The sequence below is a fragment of the Chanodichthys erythropterus genome, chromosome 11, assembly GCF_024489055.1.
Source record: "Chanodichthys erythropterus isolate Z2021 chromosome 11, ASM2448905v1, whole genome shotgun sequence".
In the NCBI taxonomy this organism is placed as follows: Eukaryota; Metazoa; Chordata; class Actinopteri; order Cypriniformes; family Xenocyprididae; genus Chanodichthys; species Chanodichthys erythropterus.
This window is the reverse complement of record NC_090231.1, coordinates 25,718,419-25,737,859: the sequence shown is the minus strand read 5'-3', so window position 1 is coordinate 25,737,859 and position 19,441 is coordinate 25,718,419. Positions and strand designations below refer to the sequence as shown.

At 35.3% G+C, this 19,441-nt stretch overlaps 3 protein-coding genes across 4 annotated transcripts; all 3 read left to right on the top strand.

The window, feature by feature from the left end:
- The first annotated feature begins 436 nt into the window (after nucleotides 1–436).
- rgs9bp (regulator of G protein signaling 9 binding protein) lies at nucleotides 437–9,588 on the top strand. 2 transcript variants are annotated; one of them, XM_067402148.1, is made up of 9 exons: nucleotides 437–824; nucleotides 1,055–1,123; nucleotides 2,808–2,870; nucleotides 3,065–3,109; nucleotides 3,280–3,312; nucleotides 3,917–3,949; nucleotides 4,090–5,669; nucleotides 8,080–8,386; nucleotides 8,505–9,588. In XM_067402148.1, the coding sequence occupies exons 7-9, from the start codon at nucleotides 5,580–5,582 to the stop codon at nucleotides 8,870–8,872; spliced, it is 765 nt and encodes a 254-aa protein (XP_067258249.1). In that variant the 5' UTR covers nucleotides 437–824; nucleotides 1,055–1,123; nucleotides 2,808–2,870; nucleotides 3,065–3,109; nucleotides 3,280–3,312; nucleotides 3,917–3,949; nucleotides 4,090–5,579; the 3' UTR covers nucleotides 8,873–9,588. The 2 variants fall into 2 exon arrangements, with proteins under 2 accessions (XP_067258249.1, XP_067258248.1); XM_067402147.1 differs by having other exon boundaries at nucleotides 441–824; nucleotides 3,917–3,974.
- Nucleotides 9,589–10,243: 655 nt separating this feature from the next.
- On the top strand, nucleotides 10,244–16,143 carry mcur1 (mitochondrial calcium uniporter regulator 1). Its single transcript, XM_067402145.1, has 9 exons — nucleotides 10,244–10,698; nucleotides 10,843–10,962; nucleotides 11,038–11,141; nucleotides 12,393–12,494; nucleotides 13,286–13,327; nucleotides 13,470–13,541; nucleotides 13,653–13,706; nucleotides 13,805–13,919; nucleotides 14,629–16,143. Exons 1-9 carry the CDS (start codon nucleotides 10,590–10,592, stop codon nucleotides 14,682–14,684), a joined length of 774 nt encoding a protein of 257 aa, XP_067258246.1. The 5' UTR covers nucleotides 10,244–10,589; the 3' UTR covers nucleotides 14,685–16,143.
- A 113-nt stretch (nucleotides 16,144–16,256) lies between these two features.
- On the top strand, nucleotides 16,257–19,439 carry dph2 (diphthamide biosynthesis 2). The gene is made up of 7 exons (XM_067402143.1): nucleotides 16,257–16,354; nucleotides 16,789–16,973; nucleotides 17,065–17,177; nucleotides 17,375–17,595; nucleotides 18,100–18,783; nucleotides 18,953–19,147; nucleotides 19,265–19,439. The coding sequence occupies exons 2-7, from the start codon at nucleotides 16,821–16,823 to the stop codon at nucleotides 19,420–19,422; spliced, it is 1,524 nt and encodes a 507-aa protein (XP_067258244.1). The 5' UTR covers nucleotides 16,257–16,354; nucleotides 16,789–16,820; the 3' UTR covers nucleotides 19,423–19,439.
- The last annotated feature ends 2 nt before the right edge of the window (nucleotides 19,440–19,441 follow it).

Sequence of the window (19,441 nt, the reverse complement as noted above, 5' to 3'; positions counted from 1 at the left end):
AATATTGTGGGGGAAATTTTGAGTTTCTGTATAATTTCCATATGATTTTACTTATATGCTTATGGTTAAATGATTTTGTTTTTCTCAGAAGTGCTTAAGTATGCTTTCTGAGGGTGACAAGTGGAAGAACACTGAAGTGGTAAACATGTCCCTAAAAGGATAGAGGCTTCAGCCTTCTAGTTTAGAGATATAAAAGTGAAGGGAAGCTTTCATTTTTGGTCTTACACTCTGCAGCTACTTGTGTTTTTGTTGACGGTCTGAACTTTCTTGCAAGAAATAAAACTTTCGAAAGACAATTGGCCATGATTTATCTCTTATGCAGAGAGAGTAGAGTTGATTTTTGCCACAACAAATATAAACTTTACTTCTGATTACCTCTAGTTTGAGACACCTATTTGCAAACGATCAGCGACTTTATTAATGCGGTAGGCTATCTATATTATATAGCATTCGTCATTAACTGGTACATTGATGGATTTCAAAAATGAAAATGTGTACCGGAGGTGTTTTGAAAGTACATTTTTGAATTGACATTTTAAGTCAAAAAAGCTACTGAACCAAAAAAGGCACTTAGTGAGGAAGACACAATCACTCCCCTTCCCTACTGCAATTTGATTGGGAATGTGTGCAGTTGAATGACCATCCGTTTGTTCATGGCTCCTCCCTGGTGAAAGTAACAAGGTCTGACATATAAAACAAACTCTTCTAAACTTTTCTAAAGCTGACATTTCAGTTAAAGAACCTCCAACTCACTGAGAATGAAAACAGACGTGTTCATCTGTGTTCTGTGTGCCTGTTTGGTAACACTCGAAGCACGTAATAAGGTATGTAAAGATATTTCTCCAATACCATCAACTCCTGACAACATTTGGCAGTAATTTAAAAAGTTAATATATGTCCTATTTTCTGATATGTACTATTTAAAATAATTCAGTGATGACTGAAAATAAATAGTCACTGATCAGTAAGATATTTGTTGTATATATATTCACAAATCAATATTGTTAGTACTAACTATTACTACTACAAATAATCCTTCCTATCTTTTACACAGAGATCAGACGAGACCACAAAGGATTTGAACAAATTCACATTTTTATCTGGACCCACAAAGACAAGAAACGTAGGTGCCTTCAAAAGCCTAAACTTAAAGAAAACAATAGTAATACTTTGAATTTTCCTAAAATAAATGAAGATTAAATGCAAACAAATTACAATAAGGTTGTTTTGCAACAAGGTTGAGGCAGTTCTTTCCGTAATAGTAGACCTTCTGGTGAAGAAGTTACAGGTACAAAAAACAAATAGAGGGGAAAAGGTAGCTACACACATAAGGGAGAAACAGAGAGATATCAGGGAAAATGAAGAGAAGGGAAAAGTAAATGAAGTGAGGTGCAGTTCAAGAGAGAACCCTTGCAGTTTTTTGTTGCTTGGACACATTTCCCAATATTTAAGTCACTTTTTCAAAACTCTTGACACAGTGATGAAAACATCAGTCTATGTGAGCTAAACTGTGGATCATTTATCATTGCATTGGCACAAAATGCATTCAATGACAAAGTCTTTCATTTACATGCTCTTTTCAAAACTGTTAAACTTAAGTTCTACCAGAAAGACTCAGGGAGGTAAGATAACGTGACAACCATATTTATTAACAATCAGCAAGCAAAATGTTGTAAGAAAGTTCTTCAGATAAGGGTTGCGGACTCTGCATTTCCTGCCTGAAGATGAAGGCAGGGGCATAGCCGACCCCGTGGGAGGTATGGACAGGGACCGGTGGTGGTGGGGAGGATGGAGGTGAAGGTTTGTGTCAGCATCTGCGGACTCAAACATGTCAGCAATCTTATATACTCCAAGTGCAAGATAATGATTGGCTAGCTCTAAACTAATTGGTGATGTAACATTGAGTCTTCCTGGCAGAACAGAACTTACGCTAGAGCTTCCGTTTAAAAATCTAGCACAATACAAAAATGAATAAAAAAAAAGAAATTTGCAAAATTTTTACAGTAATATATGTATACAAATTTTTATAATAATATATATATATATATATATATATATATATATATATATATATATATATATATATATATATATATATACACTACTGTTCTAAAGTTTGCGATTGGTAAGATTTTTAATGTCTTTAAAAGAAGTTTCGTCTGCTCACCAAGGCTGCATTTATTTAATTAAAAATACAGTAAAATCAGTAATATTGTGAAATATTATTACAATTTAAAATAACTTTTCTATTTAAATATATATTTTAAAATGTATTTTATTCTTGTGTTGGCAAAGCTGAATTTTCAGCATCGTTACTCCAGTCTTCAGTGTCACATGATCCTTCAGAAATCATTCTAATATACTGATTTGCTGCTCAAGAAACATGTAGTATACAATTTTTTACTTTAGATTCTTTAATTTCTTTAATGAATAGATTCATCAAGGAATCCTGAAAAAAAAGTACACAACTGTTTTCAACATTGATAATAATAAGAAATGAGCTGAAAATCAGTATATTAGAATGATTTCTGAAGGATCATGTGACACTGAAGACTGGAGTAACGATGCTGAAAATTCAACTTTGTAAAATATATTCAAATAGAAAACAGTTATTTTAAATTGTAATACTATTTCACAATATTACTGTTTTTACTGTATTTTTAATTAAATAAATGCAGCCTTGGTGAGCAAACAAAACTTCTTTTAAATAGGTAGTGTGGTGTGTGTATATATATTCACATGTTCACAAATCAATATTATTAGAATATTATTACTAATAATAATAATACTACCTAATGTTTTCACAGATTTCAAACAAGACTTTTAACCATTTCACATTTTTATCACATGGAGCCACAAATACAACAGAGGTAGGTGCCTTCAAAAGCCTAAACTTAAAGCAAGCAATAGCACTTTTGTGTAAAGTATTCATAAATGCAGGTTAAATGACAAAAGAATTACTTTTGTATCGTTAAAATGGAGACATCATAACTTCTAACATTCTACATGCAAGAACAAATGCTGTTTAAAAGAATAAACCACATTTCTTGCCTCATATCCACAGCACGGCCCTGAAGCAAACCCTGTTAATGGAAGTATACCTGAGCTGGTAATTGTCATTTATGCTTTAAATAGACATATATTTGAAGCCACAATTATGCTATTATCATACTATAAATCTGACCTCTTGTAGGACATACAGCGCTATAAAGGCTTTCAGAGTAAATGTCAATAATTTTTCATACTTTTAATATATGTCCTGATTTCCATCCATAACAGATGACCAACCATACATCATTTAATAAAACCGAAGTAAGTTTTCATTGCCTTCATTTCGCATGATTGAAAAAATTGTGGATTACTCATAAATCTATCCTGTACACTGTACAGTTTTGTATCGTCTCAGTCTTGGGATATGAAGTTCTCCTTAAATCCAGTTATTTTCCTTAGCAACATTTCTTTCTGATCAAATTAGGTGGATCTGTCATCATTTACTCACACTCATGTCATTACCAACCTGTATGTTGTTATTTTTTTACATGGATAATGTAAAAGGAAATAGTTTGAAGGCTATATTGACACGGCCGCATACTGGGAAAAAATAACAGCATATGAGTTTGGAATGACTTGAGGATGAGTAAATCATTACAAAAGGCTAACTATTTCTTTAAATATGATTATCTTGTGTGCAACCTTTGATTAAAATAAACAAGCATTTTTTTAACATGTAAAACAAGGAGGACTCTCAGTCTGTCAGCCTCTATGGATGAGGCCAGGAGGCCTTGGGGTTTTTATTATTTTAAAGCAGTTGATGTTAAATGCAGTAATTGTGGAATTACTCTGGAATGAGTCATTTGTGTAAAAACGTGTTTATAAAGAACTTTTTAGTGAATGTTTCACATTTTTCTTTCACCAGGACGAATGGCAACAAAACTAAGACAGCTCAAGGGTAAAAAAGACAAGTTACTTAAATGGTATATCATGTTTCATAATAACTAATGTATTATGTAATACGTTAAAATGCATTGATTTTTGAATGTTATTTGTAAAAAGTTGTTTTAAAACTGTTCCAACTCTTTTTCTCCTCAGATAAGTGATGAAATCTGAAAAACAACCTGTTAAACAGTCAACCCTGATGAGATGACACTCTATTGTTTGTTGAACAAATTACCATTGTATTATAGAATATCAAAAATGAAACAACAAATGAAAAAAGATGAACTCACTTTTTTTTTTTATAAAAGAAAGAACATGTAAACAACCTTGTCTCACAGGTACAAGAAAATCTACCTGTGTAAATGTACAAGAAAAAAGAAATTCAACTCATAACTGTAAACTGTATTGTACAGTATAAAGGGTTTAATTAAATAGCAATTAAATAGCAAATGTGAAATTTTCATTATTTGGTAATAATGTCAAAAATAATTTAATTAAACTGTACACAGGGTAAACTCCAAACTCTGTAAATCTACTTATTATTTGTTCTTAAATAACATAATCTGAAATATACAGCCAACAAGACTACAAATGTTAAACTACCAATGTTAAATGCCAAAAGAATCTGATTTATAATCTCTCAGTTAGAGATTTAGACCCTGAGGCTAGATGTTCGAGAAATCACAAAAACAATAACCTGTTAATACATTTATTGTACAGCATATTCAATATATGCTTTCTTATTGCTTCTCACATTCATGTGTTTGTATTTTTTGTCAAATTAATTGATATATTGTCCAAAATTATATTCCATATATGATGAGTTGAAAAAGGATTTGCACCTGTATGCTCTGTACAGTCATGGTTAAGATGGGATAACCAGACCAATCCAGCAGATATATTTCAGGGATTAATTTAACATGCCCCTAATCTAATTTGACCTGAGACAGAGGAGACTAACAATCGCCTGACTAGTCAATGAGTACATTTTTATTTTTATATATATTACTTATATTTATGTTTATTTAACTTTATCAGGATTAAAATTTTATATTTTATATATTACAGTAAATGTTTTGTAGTTTTATGATAAATAAGCGATGTGTTGGTTGACGGCTGCAAGAACTGCAGCAAACACTGGACCACAACCTGCCCCTCAGGCCCAGCATGACCTGTCATTCAGGCACACACACACAGAAAGAGAAAGGAGAGAGAAGAAAGAGAGAGTGATAGGAGAAATAGAGGGGGCTCCTGGAAGAAGTAGTGACGTATTCCCAGGCCACAGAATCTCCGCACCTCTCAGCAGCATATAATGAGCTTAACCACACGGCCTCAGTGCAAAGGGGTCAATCACTCGGATTATCACACTCGAATTTGACATCACAATCCTCCGCGCCTCTCTGTTTTTTCTATTCTTTTTTGGAAACCTGCGATTTTTATTTTACTTTCTAAGATTTTTATCCTTGTTGGATGAGAGCTGATATATTAAACTTTGGTCACAGGGTCAGACAGGACAGTCAGCTCAAATATGGACTGTAGTTTACTCCAGCTAAATCGAAGGGTGTATAAGCGTTGTTGACTCTGAAGGGATACGCTAACTTTTGGAACAGGAATTCACCCTTGTTACCTTAGAAAACAACCCAATGCCACTGTCTAACAACAAGGTCGCTGATGATGGAACTTCAGCACAGCCACTGCAAGAAGGAAAAGCAATGGTGGACTCCCTAACCAAGGTGAGTAGATATTAAATGATCCAGTAAGTGATTAGAATCATTCCTCTAAACAAACCTCCTTGTGGTGATATCTTTTCCAATCATTTTGAATAATCATGGCATTATTCATTCATTTTTCCCGACAGGAAAGAAAGATTAATGAATCTGATTCATATCTTTCCCTGCATATATATATATATATATATATATATATATATATATATATATATATATATATATGAAGACTTCAGATGCAAAAGCCTATAAGTGCCATCTGAAATTTTCTTCTAAAATGAGCATTTTTATCAAGCTCAGATGTTTAGGTTCAGTAATTTCACTTTAATGGCAATTAAGAGGTAATTTTCATTGCCATTAAAGTGAAATAACTGAACATAAACATACGTGCTTGATAAAAATGCTCATTTTAGAAGACAATTTCAATTTTTGCATCTGAAGTTTTCATATATATATATTTCCCCAAATAAATGTTCTATAGTGTTAGAATAAAGAATGAGGGGAGCGCATCAATTAGATTATAAAAATGTCGACAATTGGTTGTGGTTTATTTTCCATAATTTGTATGTTGGCGTGATGACAAACTTATCGATGTTCAGATTGAAGATGTCGAAGCATGTGCATGTCCTCATTTCTCCTTTTCAGGCTGAACATGAAAGCATCTTATGATGGTGTGTTCCTCAAGCCTTAGGGTGAAAAAGCACTATCTGTGAGTAGGGATGATCCACGCTCCACTGCTTGATTATCTTCAGTATGAGGCAGTGGAGGCATGTGTCAATACTCTAACACAGCAAAATTATGTTTTCTGTACTCTATTCTGTTGTCAACAATGGTTGCAGCTTTTGTTTATCTACTTACTTTAAGAATGAATACAGAAAGGAAATCTAATGCTCCCTTCAGATATACAGATAATACATCTAAAAGATGATCAGCATTTTAACTGATCAAATCATTTTACATATTTTTAAAGTCCAAATGGCTATAGACAGCATATACTAAAACAAGATCCCAAAAGTTTCCAAAGCTTATCCTGAAATAGCCGTCTTATGACAAGCAGATTATCAGTAATATTTGTCACTCATACTAATGCTTAATCTAGCTATAATGATGTTTGATAACCTGAACAATTATCTAACCTTATAAAACATCACAGCATCACAAGAACACAGGAAATAGGGGTCAATAGGGGGGGAGACGCCCCCCTTAAGATCAATGGAAATTTATTTGTGAACTGTAACATATTTAGTTATAAGTTTAGCATGTGTAAGATGATGATGCATCAGCCAGTGTTATTATAGGATATAAATAAAAACATTAAGTCATAGCACAAAATGTCAAATATTAATAGAGAGGTAAGACAATCCAATTGAATGATTTCACTGGAAAAAAAACATTGGTTTTAATGAAAGCGAAGATGTCTGAAATGTACATCTAATTCATATTTTGTTTACTTCAAAATAAAAAAAATAACTTTTACTCCACAAATCCAAAAACATTGATATGTCCACAAATCCCTCATTAACAAATAGACACAAAAACTTGATATTCATTGAATATGACAACAACATAATGCAATGTTATAGATCACTATTTTTCAGAGACACAAATTCAGATGTTTAATCAAATTCGATATTCAGATGAAATGACAAAATAAAAAATAGGGTAGCCATTCATCAAAAGTGCTGAGATAAGATTATGTGTCATCTATGGTGAGGAGAAAAAAATAAGTTGGAGGACTTGCCCCAAGCAAGTCCTGATTTTTGCCGAGTCAATATATTTTCCTTGACAACAACATTCCTGTCTGAAAATTTCTAGCCATATCCCTCCCTGTTGATCCAGGAACATGTTGTACTTGGTGAAATCAGGTTCTGCCTATATATATTTGCAATAAATAAAACATATTGAAAAGGTGAATTTGAATTGGATTTAAAAAAACAAACAAAGTTTCTTTTGAAAACTCCTATATATTACCTTTAATGCTGCTTCTAGAATTGTAAAAGTGTTTTTCCAACACAAGCAGTGTTGTTTGGTCTAAAACAAGGCCTAACAACTGTGCAGTAAGCAACCTGCCATGTGCTCTACAGAACTTGGGATGTAACAGGCATTTATTGTGTCTGAACCTGGGTCAGTGAGGTATTGTATTAGTATTATAGATGTATGTATTGTATATTTAACAATAACTCATTCAGAGCAGTTTGGCTGATGTTACATACTTGATCTGTTATTCTGTATGAAATCTGTTGTGCCATCAAACCTTTTCAGTTTTTTAAACCCAGTTTATATATATATATATATATATCTTTAGTGTATCATTAATACAAGATATATGCCAAGATATTGAAGAATGCTAAAGGTAGATTGTATTGTTCCCAAAGGTTAAAGTTCAAAACATCATAGTTGATCTGATCTAACTCAGGTGGTGGCATGTTATCGGCACTTAGCCTCCTGTATTGGCGGATGCATGGACAATGCCAGCCTACGACGTGATCTTCGGCAAACACGAGAGCGAGCCCAGACACTAGCGCTGTCCTGCCGAAACCACCTGACAGCTCGACTGAGGGATAAAACGTTACCCGAGACTGAAAGGAAGGAAACTGAGCTGCAGTGGGTAGCGTTCTCCTCATGTCTGGAGCTCCTACATGCAGACATGTGCAAAGTTTTCACCATGGTCAAGCACTTTTCCCTGGCCAATAACAGTACCATGGTGCAAACAGGCATACAGGGTAGGCATGCATAACTGTAAGAAGTTTCTTAACAGATTACAAATTATTTTAGACTATTTCTGACTACGTCTGTACGTTTCTCAAATATATGAAGTGTCACATGTATTTGCTTAAACAGGGGGGACAACAGAGGTGGCGGCACGGGCCTTGAGCCTGCCTGACCTGCAGGAGGCAGGTGACGGTACCCAGACGTCCAGCGTGGAGGGTCAGGAGCAGAGTCAGCTGGAGCAAGAGATCGCACAGGTGGACCGGACACTGGAAGACATGGAGCTGAAAGTCAACGTGCTGCGCTGGACTGTGGAGGCACTGGGTCCTCAGTACGCTGACCCTGTTAGCACTGACAGCGCCTCACTAGCACTGCTGTCCATCGATGAAGAGGCAGCTCAAAGCTTCTGCAGTCGTAGCCAGATGTTTGCGGCAATGATGCTGTGCGGTGTGGCGATCTTTGCAGTGGTGCTATCAGTGTGCGTGGTGTTCCTGGTCTGAAGTCTTATCACTTGATTTATGTAGGCTTTTTCTTTTTCATAGGTCTCTAGTTGTGATCGGCCAAACATCAACAGTTTGCACAGCACAATGTTAAAAATTAAACTGTCTGTGTATTGTACTTACAGTTTAACAGTTGCTTACTGTTGATCCCAACAGAGCCTGTGAGTCCTTTTTTTACATATCAAAAAACTTTGCCATTAATTTTGGGTGTATGATCATTTATAGCAAAAGAAAGCATGGTGAATTAATTTGGGTTTCAATGCAGAAGAATTTGAAATTTGGGCAAGCAGTAAAATCTGATTTTATATGTCATTTCAGGAGGTAGCATTCTGTTTTGAGAGGTTTTGTTGTGTGTAAACACAAGTCTTGTTTACTGCGGCTCAAGTCCTGGGTGGTTCATTGGCTGGTTCATCATGCCATACCTTCAGAACCTTATTCATCTGTTTTAGTTTTTGACTATAATACAGTATCAACACTGGCACAACACCTAATACTAAACATCACTAAAAGAAGCTGGCTTTAATATGTTATGCACATATCTTTATCTTTGTGTAGCATTTAATTATTGATTTAGTTGTAACCAGATTTCTAGAAACCTGTTACACCGGCCAGAAACAATAGATCGGTTTGTTTTAAAATGTTAGAGTATCACTGGTAATTATATACAAGTAGGGGTTAATCAATATAAAATAGAAGTAACTTACTAGTTTACAGAAAAGGACTGAAATATTGTAATTACCTCAAAACTGAAGGTCATTTTTTTCATAGACATTTGAAATGTTAAGACTGTTGAAAATCCTTTTGTTTTCCTTCATGCATTGTAATGTCTTCACTTTCAAGTATCTCACTACTATTATATTTTCTAAAAATAATAATAACAACAATAATAAATTACATTTTTAAAATTGAATGTTAGTTCCAGTTTGTGTTGTCAGATTTGTTAGGCAACATCAGACTATTCAAAGTCAGTATCTGCTGTTTCTCGCTCACATTTTCCATGTTTATTGCTAGAAAATTGTAAAATTATAATTTATCAGGGGGTTAAACTATAGTGTCCCAAATTTTGGCAAACGTGCTGCAATAATTGTAAGTGGAGCCCTTAATAATGAATAGAAATACAACATTTATATTTTACCTCATGAGTAAACTTTTTCTGGTTGCTATTCACCATCTGCTATTGCTATTCACCATTCGCTTACCATTTGTTGAACGATAAAAAATACTTCATTTTTAATTATTTCCAGTTCTATTTTGTATTTGGAAAATGCCTGTAGTAGAAAATTTAGATAAACGTTATGACGTGCTTACGTACAGATGTATAGTTCAGAACAGAACGTGCTGACGCTTTGCATTAAAACCAGCATGTGTACGTGAAACGTCATTGTTTACGCACTCAGTTTACAGGAAGCTTGACAGAGGTTCGGATTTGTCAAACAGATAGGAGGAAAGTTTGGAAACCTTCATGTTTCTTATTGCAGTAAAAAAATAATAAACAATATCTTACGGATCCCGTTACATATAACTCTTCTGAATTATTTCGGGAACTTAAAAAGTTTTGTTCAATGTTAGAAGATGGATAGTACAGAGGAGAAAAGCAAGATCATGCGGTCAAAGCAGTAGGTCTCGCGCCGCAACGATAGCATAACATTGTAAAGTTTTCCTCGGATTTAATACAGAAAACTAGGCTACAAAGTGCTTATTTTCAGGCTTCCGCAGAATGTGTTCTCCACAAAGCAGACATCTGATCTCTGTGATCAGAAGAGGATTTAGCAGGTCTGTCACGGGGTCTCTTCTACTGTTGAGAGGTTCATGCATGGTGGTCAGAGGTGCGTATGTACTCAATGTTTGTACTGTAAGTGATATACACACCACACATGTCTGGGTTTGCATACATGTTTTCTGCTGTCGATAATGACCAGTTTTCTATGCATATTCTACACACTAATTGTCCCCAATTGTCTTTGTTTCAGAGTTGAGCACCTCTGTCAGAACTCTACAGTATGACCTGAAAAAATCAGACATCTCTAAGTCTGGCAATAGGAAGTTATTCTTTGACACTCATGCAATGGTCCAGCTGCTTGAGGAAAGCGGTACGATTTATTTTCCATGATTCTAAAATGTTTTGGTTAAGTTCAGGTCAGTGATTCATCAAAATGTCCTTACAGGTTTCATGACCCAGCAGGCAGAGGTCATTGTCAATATGATGGTGAACATCACAAATTCAAACATGGACGTTATGTACGGTGACATGGCTACCAAGATACAGCAGGTGAGATTTTGATTGTATTTCCATGCTGTTGTGATTCTTTGACTGATCCCATGACCTGTGACTATCCCATATTGATTTAGCTCATGTGAGGAGGAACTTTGTATTCTACATTTGATGAGGCTTAAAGGATTAGTCCACTTTTAAATAAACTTTTCCTGATAATTTACTCACCCCCATGTCATCAAAGATGTCCATGTCTTTCTTTCTTCAGTTGAAAAGAAATTAAAGTTTTTGATGAAAACATTCCAGGATTATTCTCCTTATAGTGGACTTCAATGGGCACCAAACAGTTGAAGGTCAAAATTAGTTTTACTGCAGCTTCAAATTGTTCAACATGATCCCAGATGAGAAATAAGGGTCTTATCTAGCGAAACCATCGCTCATTTTCTGAAAAAAAAATTGAAAATTATATAAGTTTTAACCAGAAATGGTCATCTTGAACTAGCTCACTTCTTCTTCTCCTCTATTAGAATTCCTGCAGTGTAGACACTGCTAAGACTATCACTGCCCTCCACAGGTCAAAGTTTGAACTAATTGCTATATACTATTGAACTAGCATATTGCATATAAAAATTAGTTCAAACTTTGACCTGTGGAGGGCAGTAAGACGTTTAGCAGTGTCTACACTGCTGGAATTCAAATAGAGAAGAAGAAGAGAGCTAGTTCAAGATGAGCATTTATGGTTAAAACCTATATAATTTTATTATTATTATTTTATTTATTTTTATTTTTTTTCAGAAAATGTGCGATAGTTTCACTAGATAAGACTCTTATTTCTCATCTGGGATCATGTTGAACAATTTGAAGCTGCAGTGAAACTAATTTTGACCTTCAACTGTTTGGTGCCCATTGAAGTCCACTATAAGGAGAATAATCCTGGAATGTTTTCATCAAAAACTTTAATTTCTTTTCAACTGAAGAAAGAAAGACATGGACATCTTGGATGACATGGGGGTGAGTAAATTATCAGGAAAAGTTTATTTAAAAGTGGACTAATCCTTTAAGTGACTGTTAAGTGACTGATTCATTGCAGAAGCTGGCAAACAATTTCCAAAGTTGATTATGACATTATGTTTTTAATACACACACACACACACACACACACACACACACACACACACACACACACACACACACACACACACACACAAACCTTATATTGGCTGCCTGTTGTTGTCTATACAACTTCCCTCATACCAGAGCACAGGTCAAACAGGACAGTTATTCTTCTCGACTATTTTTGTTTTACAGGAAATCATGTTACAGAAAGTCATGTCTCATATCGCTGCAGTGAAAAAGGACATGATCATTCTTGAGAAGAGTGAATTCTCTGCATTATTGGCAGAGAATGAGGTGAGACCTCTGATCATTGGTGTTGTGTTATCTATCATCATCACCCACTCAATTCGTATACTTAAATTATTTTTCTGTATTCAATGCGAATATTCTCTGTCAATCAAAGGATTGGGGTCAGTTAGATTTTGTGTGTTTTTGAGAGACGTCTCATCAAGTCTGCATTTATTTTATATATTCAATGTGAAATATTATTACAATCAATGTTTCTATTTTAAAATGTAATTCATAACTGATGACAAAGCTGAATTTTCAGCATCATTTCTCCAGTCTTCAGTGGAGAAGACTGGAGAAATGTCAAATCATTCTTATATGCTGATTTGCTGCTCAAGAAACATTTATTATGATCAATGTTGAAAACGGTTGTGCTGCTTCGTATTTTTGTGTAAATCCTGATACATTGTTTTTGGGATTCTTTGCTGAATAGACAGTTCCAAAGAACAGCATTTATTTTAAATAGAAATCTTTTGAAACATTATAAATGTCTTTTTTGATCAATTTTATGTGTCCTTGCTGAATAAAAGTATTAATTCAAAGTAAATCTTACTGACCTAAACTTTTGAACATTAGTGTATATAAATAAATATAAATATTTCCTTCTGCCGTCTATATGTATTATCTTGTTAAATTCAAATAAATAATGTAACATAGTAGCTGTGGTGCTGTTTTTTTTTTTTAATAAGGTCATTACTTGGTTTGCCTTAAATTGCCTTGAATCCCTCAATTTATTTCTTAACAGTTTGGTACATTCACCTAATAAAGAAATATTATGTATCTTATTTCTTTCACAGAAAATCAAGGTTGAGCTATCACAGCTAATGTTACAACTCACTGTAAGTTAATGGAAAAACAACTTTTTGATTAAGAATAAAGGTTTTATTTGCTATTCAGACCTTAAATACACAGCCTCTGAATATACATATTTTCTGAGTACTCTAGTTATTATAGTTTTACATTTACGTTTTTGTGCTGCAGGATGTGATAAACAAAAGGCGTGCGGATGCCATTTTGGATTTGAACATAGAGAAAAGCCGTGTGAAGGAGATGGTAAGTACAGCAAGAACAAAAACAGCCGAGATTTGTAAGTTATTTTAGTTGTGTCGTTTGGAGCTGGCAGTTACATATGCTTTAACTGAGATGTGTTTGCTCTTGGTCCAGACGGCAGACTTTGACAGAAAACTTATTGGGACCAGTAATGAATTGATGGAAATGGTGAGAAGTACAAGCGTTTAGGACAATAATGTCCTGTTGATTTTTTTCTACGAATAAAAAAAAAAAAACATTTTATGAAACTGGAGCTTCTTTCTTAGCATTCTGAGCAGGATCGGCATGTGACACAGACCAACATGAAAATTGACACAGAAGTGGCTGGCCTGAAGACTATGCTGGAGGCGCATAAACTAGATACTATCAAATATCTTGCAGGTAAAAATATCAAGATCACACATTTGCAATTTAAAAACAATTTTAAAAAGTTGTACATTTGTCAGAGTTTGCAGTCCTCAAGTTGTTTTTTTCTTTTTCACAAGTCTGGAATGAGGCTGAAAGTTATTGTTGAGCTTAATTATTTTATGAAGGCCCAAAATGAGGCTAAAAGTACAAAAACAAAACAAAACAAAAAAAGACTCGGCCAGTGGTGGATTGCATACTTTTTAGTTTACACGCATTGTTTTAGCTCATTTTTCAAATACAATATGGAATATTTTGTATTTTTACTTGTTTCTACTCCTGAATCATCAGTAACTTAAATTGATATATAAGTATTTTGAGATTTAATATTTTGATGGTGTATAAAACATTTGCTTTTTTGCAGATGACTGAACTAATTCTAAGCATAATTGATTAGTCATTTAAAATCAATTACTTGTCTATAATTAAAAGAACTTTTACTGAATTAATATTTTATTAGAATATCTGTACTTTTACTCAAGTACTTAATTCATTTGTCAACCACTGGTCTCGGTGAAGATATTTACTAAAGGTCTTGCTATACACACAGTCCTTGTTCCATTAATCATACCAATAAAGAGGTCAAGATTATTTTTTTTTCTGATATTCAAATAACAGGTCAGTATAAGACTTTCAGTATTTATTATTATTCATGATTTATTTTTTTGTAATTCTTTTCTTTTAGGTTCAGTATTCACGTGTCTCACAGTAGTTCTTGGATTCTATCGGATATGGATGTGAACATTAGGAGACATTGTTCTTCCAAAAAAAAAAACCCTCATCTCATCAGTCATTGGACACAAGAAGAGCTGTGATATTCACAGCCATCCTCTATGAGCAAATGTCTGCTCCGGCTTTATTAAGATATCAAGTTCTATTAGGAAAATAAATCATATTTACATATCTACATCAACAGTGTCAATGACAACTTTGTTTATATAGCACCATTAAAAACAACAATTGTTTACCAAGGTGCTGTACTCTATATCAAATACCATAAACATTTAACACCATATACAACATGCATTACTACACAAAACAAACCAGACACTGCACAAATCAGCTACAATTAAAAGCCAAAGAAAAAAGTTTTTTTTGAGTGTTGCTTTAAAATCTTTTTTAATAAAAAAACAGTTAGGCTATTCCAAAGTTTTGGCGCAGCAACGGCAAAAGCACAATCTCCTCTCAATTTCCGTCTAGCCCGAGGAACATTTAGCAGTCTTTGGTTGGATGACCTAAGAGACATTCTTGGATTGTGAACAGATATTAAATAGGAAATAATAAACATATGAGGGTGAGTAATTAATGACAGAATTTAAATTTTTGGGTGAACTGACCCTTTAACACCAATGTCAACATCTGAATGAAGCCCAAAACAGTGGAACCTTTTCACATTTCTGGGGTTCTCAGAAGAGGAAGTTGTCATAGTTGGGTAAACCTCTATAGCGTTGAAGGGGACAGCAAATATAATTTTTAATTGCTCTAATAGCAAAAAAAAAAAAAAAAATCTGTAATAGTTTCCACAACTTTCCAAAAGAGGGACAAATATAAAGAGACTGAGTACATTGGTCAGAAGAGAGAAAGAAGTCAAATTTGCCATCACTCCCTCAGCCATCGTATTAGAAACAGCATCATAGCAGCTTTAATTCATTTTTTGTCACTTAGGCATAGGCATCCTCCAGTCTCAGGAGACCATGGGTCACGCCGCTGATGTTGTAACTGTGGAAATGCGTCATCATAGTCTGAAAAAGGTCCATACAAAAATGAGGTGTGAAGTACATTATAAATCAATGTTTCACATGACTAAATTTACATACACTTTCACAATTTACTAATTTGTAGCCATTTTTAAAACAAACAGCTATTAACTTTGCATTTGTTCATGTTGAGCAGTGTTTTAAGTGTGATGAAATGACAAAGTTCTGAGAAACAGCTGCATGATGTCAAAGTCCCTTAGGTTGTTCTGGCAGTGGTTTAAGGATTAAAGTACATGACATTTGTCATACTTTTGGATGCAGATTGTTGCCAGAATGATGAGAAGAAGAAAAAACACGTTACACTTGAGTTTACATTATCTCACATGACAAAATTATTTCATGTTAAAAGCATGAGGTGAGGACAAGATGTACAAAAAATGTGTATTTATGATAATATGACTCTGATTCAACAAAAGTCAAAGTGAATATGATGATGTTATTCCGATTAATAAAAGTTTAGTCGTTTTGAATTGCCTTGGTGTCCATACTCTTTGAGGTCGAATATGAAAGGTGTCACGGTCAGTGACAGTGTCTCCAGTACACTAGAGGGCAGTGTGAGGGACTCCAGTCGCAGGCGCTGAACGATGAAGAAGAGCGTACCGTATTCCTCAACCTCACGTGGGAATTAGTTGACATATGTTTATCTCTGTGTTGGTACGTTACTTTTTGTTGTGGTTAATTATATGTAATGTGTATATGTACCGCAAATGCAGGTATCAAATTAATTTATCCAGCGGCCAATAAGTTTTAGCTGCTTCAAGCAGTTTCTGTGGAAACTCCTAGCTGGCTTCAGTGTGCAACTTATTAGACTGTATAATGAATCTAAACAAATCGTATCTTTAAGAGAGGGAAACATATCAGTTGTATATTTTAATAAATGACAATATTCATTTATATGAATGTCAGGTTCATCACAGTGTTAAACACTGTTTTTATACTGGACCGAGCTACGTTATGTTTGGATGAAAGTGAAATATTCGGTCGTGTGCTGTTGTGGGGAAGGGCAATTACTTTGCTGAGTTTGTTCTTTCCAGCAGTACGAGGAATGTGATGCTGCTTAGTGCTTAATTATAACTCATTCTTTTCAGACCCAAAGTACATAACTATCTCCTGAAAGAAGATGACAGATGCTTTCAGTAGCAACAGTGAGGCAGTTCTTCAGCGCACTGTCAATGTGCCCACCGTCACAACAAGCAGCCATGCTGGAAATTTGATGCAGCTGTATCAAATAACGGAGACATGTCATTTTGTCACTAGTAATCAATTCAAGAAGGCAAGACAACATCTTTAGAAATCATCTGTCATGTTTACCATTTGTCCAACTGATCTATTAAGGGCATCAGTTTGTCCTTTTTTTATCACAGGTAGCCTTGCAGTTTCCAGATGAACTCCTTCCTGATGCCGTCCGGGTCTCTACCGAAATAGAGAATGAAACCAAAGCAAAGACATTCATTTTAGGTGATACATCCTATGGAAGGTAAGAACCCTAAAAGCACATGTAATACCATGATGCAAGTGCCACAAAAAGTTCCAAGTATCATACCATTCTGATGAAGTAAAAAATTGTAAAAATTCAAAACATTTTTTTAAAAAAAAATTCTGTCTAAAATGACAGACGATCACAGTTAATATTGTGTGACTAATTCTGACTTCGACCTGTTTTTTCCTTTTCAGCTGTTGTGTGGATGAGGTAGCAGCAGAACATGTAAGAGCAGACTGTATAGTGCATTATGGGCCATCTTGCCTCAGCCCATGCAGACGACTACCTCTTCTGTATGTGTTTGGGAATAGACCTATAGATGTCCAGCAGTGTGCTGCAGCCTTTAAAGAGCTTTACCCTGACTGCCAAAGTCATGTCATCGTCCTGTACGATGTCACCTATTCACATGCTATAGGTAATTGTTACTGTTCAACCTATGCTATTGTTTAATAATGTTCATTTAATGCAGGGGTGTCCAATCTTACTGCTCGGGTCCGAGTGTCTTGCACAGATTAGCTTCAACCTTCCCCAACACACCTGCCTTGAAGTTTCTGGGGCTGAATCCAAAATTGTCCCCTTTTCACTATTCCCTATCATTCCACAAATATAGTCAACTTGAAGGAGTGAATGAAAATGAGTTAGCAACATTAAGTGAATATTTTATATTTAATGGGTTCAACTGGCCAAAAAAGATTGTGAACCACTTATCTAGCCATTGAGTGATCAGTTGTACACTCATTATAGCGGTGCATTATGGGATTAAATAAGTGCACGTGATATTGCATATATACACATGGCTGTCCCCTCAAATTTAGCTGCTTCAGGTGTGATTAATTTGGATTGGAGCTAAATTCTAGGTTTGTGGCCCTCCAGGAGCAGTTTTGGACCTGTGTTAACTTTTTTTTTAATCTCTCCTCAGGTGATCTCAGGATGCTTTTGTGTGATATCTACCCCAATGTTGTGGTATCTCTTCTAAAAACGGACCATTCCTGCGGTGCTGAACTGGTACAGGAAAGCTGTGTGGACAGTGATAACTTGGATTCACAGGATGATATAGTCATTTTTAAATTTGGCAGACAGTTTAGTGTAAAAAGGGGGCAGAGTATTGATGATTACAGTATGTTTTACATTGGCCAGGAAGGCCTGACTTTGACAAACTTCATGATGACCTGGAACCATTGTGCCTTCAGCTCATTCAATCCAGAAACGTGCACAGGGCGAGTGGAATCAGTTAAAATCAACAAGGCACTGATGAAACGCTATTATGCCATTGAGCGGGCTAAAGATGCCAGTGTGGTCGGTATTTTGGTGGGAACCCTGGGTGTCGCCAATTACCTGACCATCATAGAGCAGCTGAAAGACATTATTAACAAAGCAGGCAAAAAGAGCTATATGTTTGCAATGGGAAAGATCAATGTTCCCAAGCTTGCCAACTTCTTGGAAATTGATGTTTATGTGCTAGTTGCCTGTCCAGAGAACTCACTGCTGGATTCAAGTGAATTCTACAGACCTGTGGTGACTCCCTTTGAGATGGAGTTGGCTTGCAATAAGCAAAGAGAGTGGACTGGAGAATATGTCACAGACTTCAGAGATTTACTGCCTGGTATGATATTGCATAATTTTAACAAATCATACTATAGAGCAATAGAAAAGCATTGTGATATTGACATGGTGTTGCTTAAAATGTTCATACTAATAACATGGGCTTTGAATGATGTCAGTGTTCATATATGGTATCATTCTGAGCATCTAATACGAAACCTGTATTATAGGTGGAAGCAGCCATGTGGTTTTCCCTGAACCAAACCAGTCTACCACTGAAGAAGAGACCACAGATGTCTCTCTTATTACAGGAGCTCTGCGAGCCTGTTCCACCACCTCATCTGAGATCATAAATGGCGCATCAGGGGCTTCTTCACTTGTGCCCAGGAATCAGACTCTCACTGTGGCCAATACTAACACTGCAGGTATAGAGTCTGAGGCCATGCTGAACTGTAGTTGCGGTACTAATTCCGCCACTTTTTTTAAGAAAAAGTTTGATTCATGCAAATGCAGAATATGATCATGATCTTTTTGTTTTGCAGCATCATTTTTGGCTGGCCGTAGTTGGCAGGGACTGGAGCCCAAACTGGGGCAGACACCAGTGGTGAAAGCTGCGGAGGGACGGAGAGGCATTGCAATCGCTTATGAGGAGGAGGGTGTGGGTAACAAAGATGCTTTAACATCTCCTCAAAAATCATAACACTCATTTACTATTGGAC